At 37.2% G+C, this 18,461-nt stretch overlaps 1 protein-coding gene across 1 annotated transcript; it reads right to left on the reverse strand.

Moving 5' to 3' along the window:
* Positions 1-3,555: 3,555 nt before the first annotated feature.
* LOC139901591 (uncharacterized) lies at positions 3,556-4,295 on the reverse strand. The gene is made up of 2 exons (XM_071884285.1): positions 4,072-4,295; positions 3,556-3,997 (listed from the first exon to the last, which is right to left on the reverse strand). The coding sequence occupies exons 1-2, from the start codon at positions 4,293-4,295 to the stop codon at positions 3,556-3,558; spliced, it is 666 nt and encodes a 221-aa protein (XP_071740386.1).
* Between the last annotated feature and the right edge of the window lie 14,166 nt (positions 4,296-18,461).

Genomic DNA, 18,461 nt, shown 5'->3' on the forward strand with positions numbered 1-18,461 from the left:
TCAGGTATTTTAATCTTTCATATTTTTGAGTAAGATTAAGACATTACAGTATTCAAATGCATTATGTATACATTCAACCATAGACTCATAGCATAATCGTCTTACACATTCCACAACCTAATTGTTCTACTTCAGGAATTTCTTAGATTGACGCACTCGAATTTTTATCCTCCGTATCACTTGTCTTGCAAGTTAACTTCTTCATTACCCCTTTCATTATCTTCACGATTTTTGACTCCTTCTTGAGATTCTTGATTTGTTCCTTGTAGATTTTGTCCATCTTTGCCATCACTCTTAATTCTTAAATTTGTTCATCAACTTCTTCGTATTCACTGTCAGGTATCCCAGTATTTTCTCTACTGGTCCCTGCTTCATTTGTCGTTCTTTTTTGTTTTCGGGTGGTTACTTCTGAGGTTTTTGGTCCTTTGAATATGGCAAGTATAGGTTGATGGAAGTTATCACTTGTGACACCCAAATAATCAAACATTTTATTGAGATGTAGTCCGTAGGGCAATGAACGAGTGGTTTCCGTAATAGTTCCATTCATCCTTGATGCCATGAGATAGGCCATGTTTACTTTGATGTCATTTTCTAAGCACCACATCAGAGCAAATTGAGTGTCATGGACATTTGAGTGATTACCAGATTTGCAATAGATGTTGTGGATGATGATTTTGTTCCAGGTGTCATACTCATGACGAAGGTGTTTTCCTTGTACACCAGATTTCTCAATTTCAGCTCTTGGAGCATCATCCTTGCACAGTGTATCGATTAGAGGAGTTTTGTCTGAAATGAAGTCAGGAAGATTTGAAAGATCATGTTACCTATTGTAGAATTTTTCTCCCTCAGTGGGAACATCCAGCATGATCCCGAAATCCTTGAGTGAATAACGATAATTAACACCCAGAAGATTGAAGAATACTTCATCATTCACAAAATTGAATTTAGCATAAAATTCTTGAATGAGTGAGGGATGGATAGGACCGTTTAGAGTGAGAAAGGATTTCCATTTGAGTCTTTCAAACTGCCTTACCGGTTCAGGCATTTCAGTGTGAGCAACTCTTCCTTCAGCAATTTTTCTGTTTGTCAGAAATTCAACGTTGTAGGCAATTCTCTCTTTAAGATCAGATGGTGGATCATATGAGTCTTTTCTTTTTGCTACAACGGTCTTGCCATTTCCTCTCGCCATTTTCTACACAATGATACTTCAAATTAATTCAAAGTGTATAATTCAATTGTAGGCAACAAGTTTTGCAAACTTGAATTATCATTAATACTTAGATGTTTTGATGTTAATATTCTTCACATTTTCACTCTTCATTAGTGTCAATGAGTTTGCAACTAGATTACGATTTTCACAAAGTTCATATGTTTTCTAGACTTTTGAGATCATCATCAACACATGTTTTGACATCTAACATTATCACACTCAATTTGAAACAATGTTGTTTATATCATATGAACAATGTTTCTATGAAAATCTCACCTAGATGTATAATGAACCCTAGAATTGTCCAAAGTTAAATCAATGCATGGATATACTACAATTACTACTACAATCGTTTCTAAATTGTTCTTCAAGAACAATTTTGATTGTTTGCATCAATTTGAGTTTTGATTCATTCTAGTTAGGGTTTCTTCAAAACTTTAGTTCATCATACAAACACAATTGAATGCTAGGAAAGCAAGGGTTAATCATACCGAAAGTAGGAATTGAGATTGAAGGAATGAGCGTTCTTCTTCGTGCAGTCGATCTCCTCAGCTGTGTGCAATGTGCGTGTTTTTGAAGTGAGTGGGAGTGAAGTAAAAGTGAGGGTTTTATTTAATTTAAAAACAGAATCAGACCATGCACGTTTGAAGTACGGTCGATCGTGGTGTTAGCTGTGCAGGAATTTTCACACGTACAGGACAGGAGTCTGCGGTCGGGTATACGGTCAGCCGTGATGCTGCCGTGGATTCTTCTGATCACCAATTTCTTCACTTCTTCTTTCTTTGAGCGCGTTTTGACGATTCTTAGGTTTTATAGAATACTTGAGGACAAGTTTTCTTTTCCTAACATTGAATGATTACATCCTCCCGATGTTTAATCATCAATGACACATAATATAATATATATATATATATATATATATATATATATATATATATATATATATATATATATATATATATATATATATATATATATATATATATAATATATATATATATATTCAATCATAAACATAGTATACACAAAACGCATCAATCTAGTATTTAGCATGCAATACATAATTTCACATAAACACACAATCCTAATGCAAGTAAGCTTCCTTCACTAATCTTTTAAAATCATTTTTCAAAAACAATTTTGCATTTGTGAGAAAAACATTTCATTAATACAAAGTCTTTTTGAGAATGTTATTCTCATTAGCATTTTGATCATTGATTTTGATTGATTTTAAGATTACTCAATCCTTGACTTATCCCTACCATTGAATTGCTAGCTTGGTCCATTTTTTCCATGTTCTCAATTTTCCTAATAATAGATAATGGACTTTGATTACACGATTTGTGTTTGCTAGAGTCGTGACGCATATTCATTTCATGTTTACCTCTTGATGAATCACAAATAATCATTTTTTCAAAACAAAAAAAAAATTGAAAAGCAAGTAGAATTATATTAATCACGAAAGGTTACAATGGTAGTGCGTATGCTTACAAACAATCACGAAGAACTAAACAATATAAACGATACAAACAATATACCAAATTACAAAGGTTGTAATATAAATAACTAAGGATTATTAAACCAAGAGTGCCAATCCATCTTATGTTTTTTGTGCCTTCTTGAGATCTAATCGAAGGATAGAGTTTGAATTTTCATTAACAACGAGGGAATCGTCGAAGCCTTGTTCTTGAAAACTTTAGAATTCCTATTCTTCCAAACCAAGTAGCAAATAATCCAACAAACGGCTTGCCGAATGTTCCCAAGAAGATGTCTTCATACCCGAAAATACTCGAGCCGTAACCCCACCATTTGAGAACTTTGAGCCAAACCTCTTTAGCAAAATTACAAGTGAAGAGGATGTGTTCAACCGTCTCGATATCTCCATTTCAAACTGGACACCTCAAGCTATGTAAATCAATACCTCTTTTATCTAATTCAACCCGAACCGGAATCCGCCCCCTCCTAGCTCGCCATATAAAGACTTCAATTTTTTTTTTTTTGGAACTAGGCGGTTACGTAAAGATTCAACGTTGTTATTCTCCCTTCCCAATATTACACCGTCAATTATCTGTGATAATTTCTTAACTGTGAATCCATTTTGTGTGTCGAAGGTCCACTCCCAGCCGTCATCTTTATCTCGATCTAGAAAACATTGCTGAACCAGACTTTGTAATTCAATGAATTGAGCTGCAGTCCGGCCCATTAATTCCCTGGACCAGGCCCAACAGCCCGCTGTACCTTCATCCGAACCTGTAAGCCTATCTCGAACCGATGCATTTTTGTTACTCTCCAAGCGATACAATCTATTGTACTTGTTTTTGAGACAAGTATCCCCAACCCACAAGTCATCCAAAAAACGAGTATTCGCCCACATTCCCAATCTTGCGAGTGAACGAATTAGAGAAATTAATCCCTAAATCATCCACACTTTTTCCTGCATCACAAATAGAAGACCATAGACTCGCGTTTGAATTACGGGCAAGCCCGTCACCAAGCACAAGCCCACCATTAGAACCATAAATACTACGAATCACGGTGATCCACAAAGTGTTGGTTTCGGTTTTAAACCTCCACCACCACTTACAAAGAAGAGCAAGTTTTTTTGATTTAAGAGACATAATGTTTAAGCCTCCTTCTTCGTGAGGAAGAAGGATTGTATCCCATTTAACCCAAGACATTTTTGAATTAGAACCCGACCCGCCCCAAAAGAAATGACGTCTCACACTCTCTAAAATTTTTAGCACACAAGGAGGGGCCCGAAAAAGCGAGAAATAGTAAAGAGGCAAACTAGAGAGAGAACGGATTTAAAAAGAGTTAAACGACCACCAAAAGACACCGTTTTAGATCTCCATTCCGCTAACCGATTGTTGAATTTCTCAATAACTGGGGACCAATCATTCACTTTCTTCATCTTACTACCCACGGGAAGTCCCAAGTACATGAATGGAAGATTGCCCGCTTGATACGAACACCAAGTCGCAAGCTCCTCGACAATGTTATTATTAATACCCACACCGTAAAGATTACTTTTATGATAATTAACTTTTAAACCCGATGCCTTTTTGAAACACTCCAATAAGTACATTAGATTACGAACATTACGTCTACTCTATTCACCAAAGAAAATGGTGTCATCCGCGTATTGTAAATGAGAGACAACGACCTTATCTTTACCCACTTCCACACCTTTATACATACCTTTTTCGACCGCTAATTTGGTTAGAATATTAAGTCCTTCCGCCGCGATAATAAAAAGAAAAGGTGAGAGAGGGTCACCTTGTCTAACCCCCCTTTTCAAGTAAAATTCACGAGACGGGGAGCCGTTGATAAGAATCGAAATCGAAGCCGATTGTAAACATGAAGAGATCCACGTTCGCCATTTTACCCCGAAACCCATGCAACTCATGAAATCATTAAGACATTTCAAATTTATCGAGTCAAACGCCTTTTCGAAATCCACCTTAAAAATTAAACCGTGATTTTTGTTTCTCTTAAGATCATCAATGACTTCATTTGCCACTAGAACACCATCAAGAATGAATCTCCCACCAATAAAAGCACTTTGCTCCGAACCAATAAGACGTGGTACCACTTTCCTAATCCTAAGTGATAACATCTTCGCTATAATCTTATAGTAGCTACTAATAAGACTAATAGGATGATAATCACTAAAAGATAAAGGATCCGAATTTTTGGGGATAAGGGAAACAAACGAAGCATTGAACCCCCTGGAAAATTCGCCATAGACCCAAAACCAATTAATAGCTTCAATAAGGTCCCCTTTGATAATAGTCCAATATTTTTTAAAGAAGCCAAAATTAAAACCATCGGGCCCAGGAGCTTTGGAGCTCCCACAACATTTAATCGCTTGCCATATTTCTGTTTCGGTAAAAGGGATCTCGAGTTCTGCAGATTCAACATCTGAAATCGCTGCATATGACAGCCCTTCAAGTTCAGGCCTGTCCCCGACTACTTCGCTGAAAAGTTTTTCGAAATGATTAGCAGCCGATTCTTTGATATTCACAGGGTCCTCATGAAATGTCCCGTTCATATCGATTATAAACGTTTCATATTAATTGATCTCTTTGCGAGGTTTTAACCTCTATATGAGACGTTTTTCAAAGACTGCATTCGTTTTTAAAACAAACCATAACCTTTATTTTATCGACAAGATTAAAAGGACACCACCTAGATTATCAAGAAATGATAATCTAAAAATATCACACTTACACACTACCAATACATACTGGTTTACAATATTAATATGTTACAACAAAGTAATTCTCGAATGCAGTTTTAAACAATATTATACAAGCATGCTGACACCAAATCTTGTCCATATTTTAGCATGCAACAACGGAAGCTCTTAATAATCACCTGAGAATAAACATGCTTTGAATGTCAACAAAAATGTTGGTGAGTTATAGGTTTAACCTATATATTTATCAAATCGTAATAATAGACCACAAGATTTCATATTTCAATATACATCCCATACATAGAGATAAAAATCATTCATATGGTGAACACCTGGTAACCGACATTAATTAGATGCATATAAGAATATCCCCTATCATTCCGAAAAATCCTTCGGACATGATAAAAACGAATTCAAAGTACTAAAGCATCCGGTACTTTGGATGGGGTTCGTTAGGACCAATAGATCTATCTTTAGGATTCACGTTAATTAGTAGATCGGTTTACTAATTCTTAGGCTACCAAGCAAAATGGGCATATTCGGCTTCGATCATTCACGCATATAATGTAGTTTCAATTACTTGTGTCTATTTCGTAAAACATTTATAAAACTGCATGTATTCTCATCCCAAAAATATTAGATTTTAAAAGTGGGACTATAACTCACTTTCACAGATTTTTACTTCGTCGGGAAGTAAGACTTGGCCACTGGTCGATTCACGAACCTATAATAAATATGTACATATATATCAAAGTATGTTCAAAATAAATTTACAACATTTTTAATACGTTTTACTTTTTTAAGTTTATTAAGTCAGCTGTCCTCGTTAGTAACCTACAACTAGTTGTCCACAGTTAGATGTACAGAAATAAATCTATATATATTATCTTGAATCAATCCATGACCCAGTGTATACACGTCTCAGGCTAGATCACAACTCAAAGTATATATATTTTTGGAATCAACCTCAACCCTGTATAGCTAACTCAAATATTACTGCATATAGAGTGTCTATGGTTGTTCCAAATAATATATATACATGGTCGATATGATATGTCAAAACATTTGTATACGTGTCTATGGTATTCCAAGATTACATAATATATTAGAATACATGTACAATACAATATAAGTTAGCTAGGATATGATTAATATAGATTTGTTACAAGCAAAATTATCCAATCTTGTTTTACCCATAACTTCTTCGTTTTAAATCCGTTTTGAGTGACTCAAGTTGCTATGGTTTCATATTGAACTTAAGTTTATGAATCTAAATAGAAAAAGTATAAGTTTATAGTCAGAAATACAGGTTACAAGTCAATATTATAAGATGTAGTCATTTCAGTCGAAAGAACGACGTCTTGATGACCATTTTGAAAAACATACTTTCACTTTGAGTTTAACCATGATTTTTGGATATAGTTTCATGTTCATAAGAAAAATTATTTTCCCATAAGAACAACTTTTAAATCAAAGTTTATCATAGTTTTTAATTAACTAACCCAAAACAGCCCGCGGTGTTACTACGACGGCGTATATCCGGTTTTACGTTGTTTTTCTTGTTTTCAGGTTTTAAATCATTAAGTTAGCATATCATATAGATATAGAACATGTGTCTAGTTGATTTTAAAATTCAATTTAGAAGGATTAACTTTTGTTTGCGAACAAGTTTAGAATTAACTAAACTATGTTCTAGTGATTACAAGTTTAAACCTTCGAATAAGATAGTTTTATATATATGATTCGAATGATGTTATGAACATCATTACTACCTCAAGTTTTGTGGATAAACCTATTGGAAATGAGAAAAATAGATCTAGCTTCAAAGGATCCTTGGATGGCTTGAAAGTTCTTGAAGCAAAATCATGACACGAAAACAAGTTCAAGTAAGATTTTCACTCGAAATAAGATTGTTACAGTTATAGAAATTGAATCAAAGTTTGAATATGAGTACTACCTTGTATTAGAGAGATATCTTACTGTAAATAAGAAAGATTTCTTGAGGTTGGATGATCACTTGAAATGGATTTGCAAGATTGAAAGTAAGCTAGCAAACTTGGAAGTGTTGTTGGTGTGTTCTTGAGTAGTTGTTTTGTATCTTGGTTTATGTATGGATTTATGAACTAGATTGAGCTATATTTTGATGAAGATGATGAAGAACACTTAGAACAAAGGAAGAACACTTGAGAGAGAGTAATTTGATTCAAGAAAATTGCAAAGTGAATGTGTTTGTGGTACTCATCATTCACGTGAATATGGGGTAGTCATATAGGCTCCATTAGTTTGTAATTTTGTTAGATATTGTAACATCCAGCCTTTTTCCGTTTTCTTTTCCGTTATACTAATTTAAACTCCGTTATATGTTTATAACATCTCCCGTTAATACGCGTTTTAAAATATTCCGTTTAGGTATTTTCCGCACCCGACTACAAACTCGAGGGACTAAAATTGACACAGGGCAAACTAGTTGACTAGGTCACCTAGTCTACCCCAATCACCACCATTCAACCATATCTCTCTCTCTCTCTCTCTCTTTCTCTCTAGCAAGAACACACCCAATTTCCAAATTCATTCAATCATCATCTAAATTCGATCTAGGAGGCTTACAACAAAATAAATTACATATTCGTGATCCTCTCTTCATCCTCTTCGTTTTGGTACCAACTTCATCTCGTTTGGGTAACATTTCTAAAACACTAGTTTTCTTTAAATTTGTGTTCTTGACTTAAAAGTATGTTAATTAGTGTCTATGGCTCATTGTGATGTCGTGTATGTAATTTGTATGCTCGATTTGTTGTTTTTGGTGTAACTAGTTCATTATGAAAATTTCTTGCTAAATCCTTGATTTTGGATGATCAAATGTTATTAGATTGTTAATGTGCATGTTTTAAAAGTGTTACTAGTATCATTAGCTTCATTTTGATATATAGATTGATTAAAGAAACTTCATAAACGCGATTATTGATTTTGTGAACTTTTGGTTAGGGTTGACAACTCTTAAAATGAACTTTTGATGCGTTGAATGCTTGTTAATGTTATTGATAAGTGTTTAGTTGTATTACATGTTTCATTACCTTCAAAACGGCATATCATATGTATAAATTGGATTCCCGAAACTTAAATTACAATTGATAAACTTGAAACTTGAAAATAAACCTCTATTGATCAGTTGACGGGATTTCGGTTATAGTATATGATGTTTTTGCTTGATGAAAAGTGCTTAGTTGCGTTCCTTGTCGAAAGAGCTTTCCGATGATATAAAATACATGTTCTAATTGTTTGCGGATCATAAAATGTGATTGTTTGTGTTTTGGTTCGTCCATTTGAGGAATACAGCAAACAGGGCCTGGGAACCGATCAGGACGCCGTCCAGATACTGGGGACGCCGTCCCACCTTTTGAACCTAGACGCCGTCTAGGATATCAGGACGACGTCCCACCCTTCATTGTGGGACGCCGTCTAGCCATTTGGGACGCCGTCCCATTATACTAAAACTGGCTGTTTGGGTTGTCTTTTGACGTAAAAATGTTTGCTATGCTACGGACCTCCGATTAACATGAAACTTGGCCAACATGCTCATATATGATTATATAACTTATAAAAATTGTCGGATACCCGACCCGACCCCGTTGACTTTGACTTTGACCAAGTTTGACTTTTAATCAAACTTAACCAAATGGTTGTGCAATCGCTCTAACATGCTTTTATACTTGTATCTTGCATGAAACATGACAACTTGATTCACATGCTACATTATTGAGTCGTAACGAGCCATAGGACTAATTGAACATCTTTGACCTATCGTGTTTACCGTTATTGATACAAACCTATTGTTTAGGTCAAGACTAGCATTGTTCTTTGCACACGTTTACTTGTCGAAGTACTTTACTACTCGTGCACTCAAGGTGAGATCATAGTCCCACTTTTACTCTTTTTGAACTTATATTTGGGATGAGAAAACGTAAACGATTCTTTTGAACTAAGTGAACACAAGAATGGGAAAACAAACATTCTACATACGAGTTTAGAACAAAAATCCTCAATTCGATTATCATTAGTTACACTTGCCGGGTGTAAGCGAGAACTTATGTTATATGGCCATATGGGTTGACAACCCTCATCTTTGACGGTTCGCTACCGTCTACGGATGAAATATATTTTCGAGAATCAGTGTTTGTTCTAGCACTATGGATGGGGTATACAATGGATGGAATGTTAAGCTTTGATAATTGGGTGCTCGTGAAACAAACTTTTGGAATGTATTACTATTATTTCTTTGATGCAAATCTTGTGGTTCACTTGTACTTACTTACTTAAACCTATGATTTCACCAACGTTTTCGTTGACAGATTTCTATGTTTTTCTCAGGTCCTTGAACGATACATGATACATGCTTCCACTCATTATTTTGATACTTGCATTGGATGTCGAGTATATATGCATACATGGAGCGTCTTTTGGATACTTTTAAATTGTGTCGCATAAGTTTCATTTGTACTTAAAACTTTGTATCGTAACTTGTGGTGGAACTATTCTTGTAAACTTGAACAACCTTTACATTTGAAATGAATGCGACATATCTTTTGGTCAAACGTTGTTTTAAAGACTTATGACCACGTAACGGGACCTAAGTAGACGGCGCCGTCAATGACGATTTGGTCGGGTCGCTACAGATGGTATCAGAGCGTTGGTTGTAGGGATTTAGAGTTCATTAGTGTCAACCTCGAGTCATAGGGTACATTGGTGAGTCTAGACTACAACCGGCATATAGACTTGAAGTAGGAATTACTTGACTAATTGTGCATTTATACTCGAACGCTTCTACTCATATCTACTCTTAGTTCATCTAAATCTCACGTTGTTTAATTTGATTGATGCGCCACCTTGACTATATGAAATGATGTCGAATGCACATATGAATCAGGGTAATATAATTTCCGGGATTATATTACGGTGACTCATATGAACGTTCCGACATTATGACATAAAGAATTTAAGGCGAGTCGAGGAAAAACTTCTCTTTATCTTTATTCTATATCACGGTTAGTATTATTGAGAATACTAATCAATGATATTCTTGTGTCTTGAAGGAACAATGGCTCCTCGTCGTGTACGCCGCAATGAAACTCCCGAACAAGCTCTCGAACGGATGATAGCTACCGCCGTAGATGCGGCCATGGCCGGTCACTCATCCAACAACAATAATAATAACAACCACAACAACAACAACAACAACAACAACAACAACAACAACAACAACAACAACAACAACAACAACAACAACAATGGAGCCGGAAACTCAAACGAGGGATGCTCCTATAAAGCTTTCATGGGGTGCAAACCTCACACTTTTGATGGAACCGGGGGACCGGTCGTGCTCACCCGATGGTTTGAGCAAACGGAAGCCGTCTTTAGCATAAGCGGTTGTCGGGACCAAGACAAGGTCAAATACTCCACTCACACTTTCTCCGGAATTGCTCTAACATGGTGGAACACCTATGTTCAATCGGTGGGTACCGATGAAGCTCATGCCCTCTCTTGGGCCGATCTAAAGGAAAAGATGATTGTTGAATATTTTCCGCGCGAAGAAACCCGAAAGCTTGAGGAAGAACTAAGAGCTTTGAAAGCGGTCGGAAACGATCTTAAAGCTTATAATCAACGCTTCGCCGAACTATCCTTGATGTGTCCTAATCTTGTTAACCCCGAATCTCAAAGGATTGAGCTCTACATGCTCGGTCTTCCAAAAAGCATCAAACAAGGGGTGATGTCATCCAAACCCACTACTCATCAAGCCGCTATGAACATGGCTCGCCAACTAATTGAAACGGTTGACGAAATCGTAGTTCCGGCACCTAAGGCCGAGGATAAATCGGGCGGCAACAAAAGAAAGTGGGAACCCTCCCAATCAAGCAACAACAACTTTGCTAAGAAGCCTTACACCTCCGACGGCAAGAGGTGTTATGCCGGGAACCTACCTCTTTGCAACAAATGCAACAAACATCACTTTGGTGAATGTGGCAAGTTAATTTGCCACCGGTGCCAAGGAGTTGGTCATAAGGCCAACGATTGTAAAAGTGCCACTCCCGTTGCTCGAAAGTGGCCCAATACACCAAAGACGGGCACTTGTTACGAATGTGGTCAAACGGGTCATTATAGAAATGCATGCCCAAAGAAGAAAGATAACCCCAACACGCGCAGCCGAGCTTTCAACATCAACACCGAGGAAGCCCGGGATGACACTGAACTAGTCACGGGTACGTTTCTTCTCAACAATTCTTATGTCTCCTGTTTATTCGATTCGGGTGCCGATAAATGCTTTGTATCCAAGACTTTGACTCATTATTTTAGCACTCCACCTCTTCCATTAGATACCTCTTATACCATTGAAGTGGCTGACGGGAAACTATTAAGTGCCGACACATATTACCGAGGGTGTACGATAAACATTTTGGGTAAGGAATTTGAAATTGACTTGATACCCATGGAACTAGGAAGCTTTGATGTAATAATCGGTATGAATTGGTTAGTCAAAACGAAATCTCACATTCTTTGTGATCTTAACGCAATCCGAATTCCTATCGAGAATGGTGAACCTTTGATCGTCTATGGCGATAAGAGTTGCACCGGACTCAACCTCGTTTCGTGTATTAAAGTTAGAAAACTACTCCGTAAGGGTTGTTTTGCGATCCTTGCTCACGTTAAGAAAGTCGAGTCCGATGAGAAGCACATCGATGATGTGCCAATTGTTAGTGACTATTCCGATGTATTTCCCGACGAATTGCCGGGTCTTCCGCCTCATCGACCGGTTGAATTCCAAATCGATCTTATTCCGGGAGCCGCACCCGTAGCACGTGCACCATATAGACTCGCTCCATCTGAAATGCAAGAATTTCAAAGTCAAATCCAAGAACTACTTGATCGTGGTTTTATCCAACCTAGCCATTCACCTTGGGGCGCTCCGATTTTGTTTGTTAAAAAGAAAGACGGATCCCTACGAATGTGCATTGATTATCGTGAACTAAATAAATTGACGGTTAAGAACCGATATCCTCTTCCTCGCATCGATGACCTCTTTGATCAACTACAAGGGTCTTGTGTATATTCTAAAATCGATCTCCGCTCGGGTTATCATCAATTGAGGGTTAAGGGGGAAGATGTCTCCAAAACCGCTTTCCGAACTCGTTATGGTAGTTATGAATTCCTTGTCATGCCATTTGGTCTCACTAACGCACCGGCGGTGTTCATGGATCTTATGAACCGCGTGTGCAAACCGTATCTCGATAAATTCGTTATTGTGTTCATCGATGACATATTGATCTATTCTAAAAATGAAGAAGAACACGAACAACATCTCCGACTTGTGCTTGAACTTTTAAGACAAGAACAACTCTATGCCAAATTCTCCAAGTGTGAATTTTGGTTAAAGGAAGTTCAATTTCTTGGTCATGTTGTAAGTGACCAAGGTATTAAAGTCGATCCAACGAAAATCGAAGCCATTAGCAAATGGGAGACTCCTACTACTCCTACTCACATTCGTCAATTTTTGGGTCTCGCCGGGTACTATCGTAGATTCATCGAAAATTTCTCTTTGGTTGCACGTCCTCTAACCGCATTAACTCACAAGGGAAAGAAATTCATTTGGGCGACCGAACATGAATCCGCATTCCAAATCTTGAAAACGAAGCTAACCACCGCTCCTATCTTGTCACTTCCCGAAGGCAATGATGACTTTGTTGTATATTGTGATGCCTCGAAACATGGTTTTGGGTGTGTATTGATGCAACGAACGAAAGTCATTGCTTATGCTTCTCGACAACTCAAAATTCATGAACGAAACTACACGACGCATGATCTAGAACTTGGAGCCGTCGTCTTTGCACTTAAAATGTGGAGACACTATCTTTATGGAACCAAGAGTACTATCTTTACCGACCACAAAAGTCTCCAACACATTTTCGATCAAAAGCAACTAAACATGAGACAACGACGGTGGATTGAAACTCTGAACGATTACGATTGCGAGCTTCGTTACCATCCCGGGAAGGCAAACGTAGTAGCCGATGCCTTAAGTCGAAAAGAAAGAGCGGTGCCTCTTCGTGTCCGAGCCTTAAACATCACCATCCACACAAACCTTAATAGCCAAATTCGGGTAGCCCAAGATGAGGCCCTCAAGGATGAAAACCTTTCACACGAGCTCTTGAACATTCTCGTCTCTCGATTCGAAATTAGGGAGACCGGACTCCGATATTACGCCGGAAGGATTTGGGTGCCTAGTTATGGGGACCTACGAAGCCTTATTTTAGATGAAGCCCATAAGTCACGATACTCGATTCACCCCGGTGCCAATAAGATGTACCACGACCTTAAACAACTATATTGGTGGCCGAACGTCAAAAGGGACGTAGCTACTTATGTTTCCAAGTGTTTGACATGTTCCAAGGTCAAAGCCGAACACCAAAGACCGTCCGGACTACTTCAACAACCCGAGATCCCGCAATGGAAGTGGGAAAGAATAACGATGGATTTTATCACCAAAATACCAAAAACGACGGGCGGTTATGATACCATTTGGGTTATTGTTGACCGTCTCACCAAATCCGCACACTTCCTGGCCATGAAAGAAACGGACAAAATGGAGAAACTTGCACAACTTTACATTAAGGAGATCGTAGCCCGACACGGTGTACCTTTATCGATTATCTCCGACCGAGATGGCCGTTTCGTTTCTAGATTTTGGCGTACTTTGCAAGAAGCGTTGGGAACGCGTTTAGACATGAGCACCGCATATCATCCTCAAACCGATGGACAAAGCGAACGCACAATTCAAACCTTAGAGGACATGTTACGAGCTTGCGTGGTTGATTTCGGAAAAGCTTGGGACAAGCACTTACCTCTCGCCGAGTTCTCTTACAATAATAGTTATCACGCGAGTATAAAGGCCGCACCTTTTGAAGCGCTATATGGCCGAAAATGTCGTTCACCTCTCTGTTGGGCCGAAGTAGGCGACGTACAAATCACCGGACCCGAACTCATTCACGAAACCACCGAGAAGATCGTTCAAATCCGAGATAGGCTTCGGACGGCCCGGAGTCGTCAAAAGTGCTATACCGACAAAAGACGCAACGACCTTGAATTTCAAGTCGGTGACCGCGTCATGTTAAAAGTCGCACCTTGGAAGGGTGTAATCCGCTTTGGGAAACGCGGGAAGCTAAATCCACGGTATATTGGTCCTTTCGAAATCTTGGAGCGTATTGGAACCGTTGCTTATCGTTTAAATCTTCCGCCTCAATTGAACTCTGTTCATCCTACCTTCCATGTATCTAACTTGAAAAAGTGTCTTGCCGAACCCGATATCATCATCCCTCTCGAGGAACTTACTATTGATGACAAACTTCATTTTGTGGAGGAACCGGTTGAAATTGTGGACACCTCCGTCAAGACATTGAAACAAAGCCGAATCCCGATTGTTAAAGTCCGTTGGAACGCCAAAAGGGGACCCGAGTTTACTTGGGAAAGACAAGATCAAATGCAAAGGAAGTATCCTCATCTATTTGTGAATTCAGAAACGCAAGATCTCGAGGAAGAAACAACGACTACTACGCCTACTTAAATTTCGGGACGAAATTTCTTTTAAGGAGTAGGTAATGTAACATCCCGCCTTTTTCCGTTTTCTTTTCCGTTATACTAATTTAAACTCCGTTATATGTTTATAACATCTCCCGTTAATACGCGTTTTAAAATATTCCGTTTAGGTATTTTCCGCACCCGACTACAAACTCGAGGGACTAAAATTGACACGGGGCAAACTAGTTGACTAGGTCACCTAGTCTACCCCAATCACCACCATTCAACCATCTCTCTCTCTCTCTCTCTCTTTCTCTCTAGCAAGAACACACCCAATTTCCAAATTCATTCAATCATCATCTAAATTCGATCTAGGAGGCTTACAACAAAATAAATTACATATTCGTGATCCTCTCTTCATCCTCTTCGTTTTGGTACCAACTTCATCTCGTTTGGGTAACATTTCTAAAACACTAGTTTTCTTTAAATTTGTGTTCTTGACTTAAAAGTATGTTAATTAGTGTCTATGGCTCATTGTGATGTCGTGTATGTAATTTGTATGCTCGATTTGTTGTTTTTGGTGTAACTAGTTCATTATGAAAATTTCTTGCTAAATCCTTGATTTTGGATGATCAAATGTTATTAGATTGTTAATGTGCATGTTTTAAAAGTGTTACTAGTATCATTAGCTTCATTTTGATGTATAGATTGATTAAAGAAACTTCATAAACGCGATTATTGATTTTGTGAACTTTTGGTTAGGGTTGACAACTCTTAAAACGAACTTTTGATGCGTTGAATGCTTGTTAATGTTATTGATAAGTGTTTAGTTGTATTACATGTTTCATTACCTTCAAAACGGCATATCATATGTATAAATTGGATTCCCGAAACTTAAATTACAATTGATAAACTTGAAACTTGAAACTTGAAAATAAACCTCTATTGATCACTTGACGGGATTTCGGTTATAGTATATGATGTTTTTGCTTGATGAAAAGTGCTTAGTTGCGTTCCTTGTCGAAAGAGCTTTCCGATGATATAAAATACATGTTCTAATTGTTTGCGGATCATAAAATGTGATTGTTTGTGTTTTGGTTCGTCCATTTGAGGAATACAGCAAACAGGGCCTGGGAACCGATCAGGACGCCGTCCAGATACTGGGGACGCCGTCCCACCTTTTGAACCTAGACGCCGTCTAGGATATCAGGACGACGTCCCACCCTTCATTGTGGGACGCCGTCTAGCCATTTGGGACGCCGTCCCATTATACTAAAACTGGCTGTTTGGGTTGTCTTTTGACGTAAAAATGTTTGCTATGCTACGGACCTCCGATTAACATGAAACTTGGCCAACATGCTCATATATGATTATATAACTTAGAAAAATTGTCGGATACCCGACCCGACCCCGTTGACTTTGACTTTGACCAAGTTTGACTTTTAATCAAACTTAACCAAATGGTTGTGCAATCGCTCTAACATGCTTTTATACTTGTATCTTGCATGAAACATGACAACTTGATTCACATGCTACATTATTGAGTCGTAACGAGCCATAGGACTAATTGAACATCTTTGACCTATCGTGTTTACCGTTATTGATACAAACCTATTGTTTAGGTCAAGACTAGCATTGTTCTTTGCACACGCTTACTTGTCGAAGTACTTTACTACTCGTGCACTCAAGGTGAGATCATAGTCCCACTTTTACTCTTTTTGAACTTATATTTGGGATGAGAAAACGTAAACGATTCTTTTGAACTAAGTGAACACAAGAATGGGAAAACAAACATTCTACATACGAGTTTAGAACAAAAATCCTCAATTCGATTATCATTAGTTACACTTGCCGGGTGTAAGCGAGAACTTATGTTATATGGCCATATGGGTTGACAACCCTCATCTTTGACGGTTCGCTACCGTCTACGGATGAAATATATTTTCGAGAATCAGTGTTTGTTCTAGCACTATGGATGGGGTATACAATGGATGGAATGTTAAGCTTTGATAATTGGGTGCTCGTGAAACAAACTTTTGGAATGTATTACTATTATTTCTTTGATGCAAATCTTGTGGTTCACTTGTACTTACTTACTTAAACCTATGATTTCACCAACGTTTTCGTTGACAGATTTCTATGTTTTTCTCAGGTCCTTGAACGATACATGATACATGCTTCCACTCATTATTTTGATACTTGCATTGGATGTCGAGTATATATGCATACATGGAGCGTCTTTTGGATACTTTTAAATTGTGTCGCATAAGTTTCATTTGTACTTAAAACTTTGTATCGTAACTTGTGGTGGAACTATTCTTGTAAACTTGAACAACCTTTACATTTGAAATGAATGCGACATATCTTTTGGTCAAACGTTGTTTTAAAGACTTATGACCACGTAACGGGACCTAAGTAGACGGCGCCGTCAATGACGATTTGGTCGGGTCGCTACAGATATTTCATGCTAGATGTTAAATGATGGTTCCCACATGTGTTGGTGACTCACAAGGGCTGCTAAGATCTGATCATTGGAGTATATATACCAATAGTAAATACATTTAGAAGCTGGGTATTGTACGAGTACGAATACTGGTGCATACGAGTAGAATTGTTGATGAAAATGAACGAGTATGTAATTGTAAGCATTTTTGTTAAGTAGAAGTACTTTGATAAGTGTCTTTAAGTCTTTCAAAAGTGTATGAATACATATTAAAACACTACATGTATATACATTTTAACTGAGTCGTTAAGTCATCGTTAGTCGTTACATGTAAATGTTGTTTTGAAACCTTTAAGTTAACGATCTTGTTAAATGTTGTTAACCCATTGTTTATTATATCTAATGAGATGTTAAATTATTACATTATCATGATATTATGATGTATTAATATATCTTAATATGATATATATATATATATATATATATATACACACATTTAAATGTCGTTACAACGATAATAGTTACATATATGTCTCGTTTCGAAATCCTTATGTTAGTAGTCTTGTTTTTACATATGTAGTTCATTGTTAATATACTTAATGATATGTTTACTTATCATTTATCATGTTTATATATATTGTATCAATATCTTAATATGATTCATATGTAATTAGTAAGACGTTGTTATAATGATAATCGTTATATATATCGTTTTCGAGTTTCATAATTCAATAGTCTCATTTTTATGTATATAACTCATTGTTAAAATACCTAATGAGATACATACTTATCATAATATCATGTTAACTATATATATATCCATATATATGTCATCATATAGTTTTTACAAGTTTTAACGTTCGTGAATCAACTTGGGTGGCCAATTGTCTATATGAAACCTATTTCAATTAATCAAGTCTTAATAAGTTTGATTGCTTAACATGTTGGAAACACTTAATCATGTAAATATTAATTTCATTTAATATAAATAAACATGGAAAAGTTCGGGTCACTACACCTCACACCAAGAACCATTAACCGTTATG

This window comes from Rutidosis leptorrhynchoides, chromosome 3, assembly GCF_046630445.1.
Source record: "Rutidosis leptorrhynchoides isolate AG116_Rl617_1_P2 chromosome 3, CSIRO_AGI_Rlap_v1, whole genome shotgun sequence".
In the NCBI taxonomy this organism is placed as follows: Eukaryota; Viridiplantae; Streptophyta; class Magnoliopsida; order Asterales; family Asteraceae; genus Rutidosis; species Rutidosis leptorrhynchoides.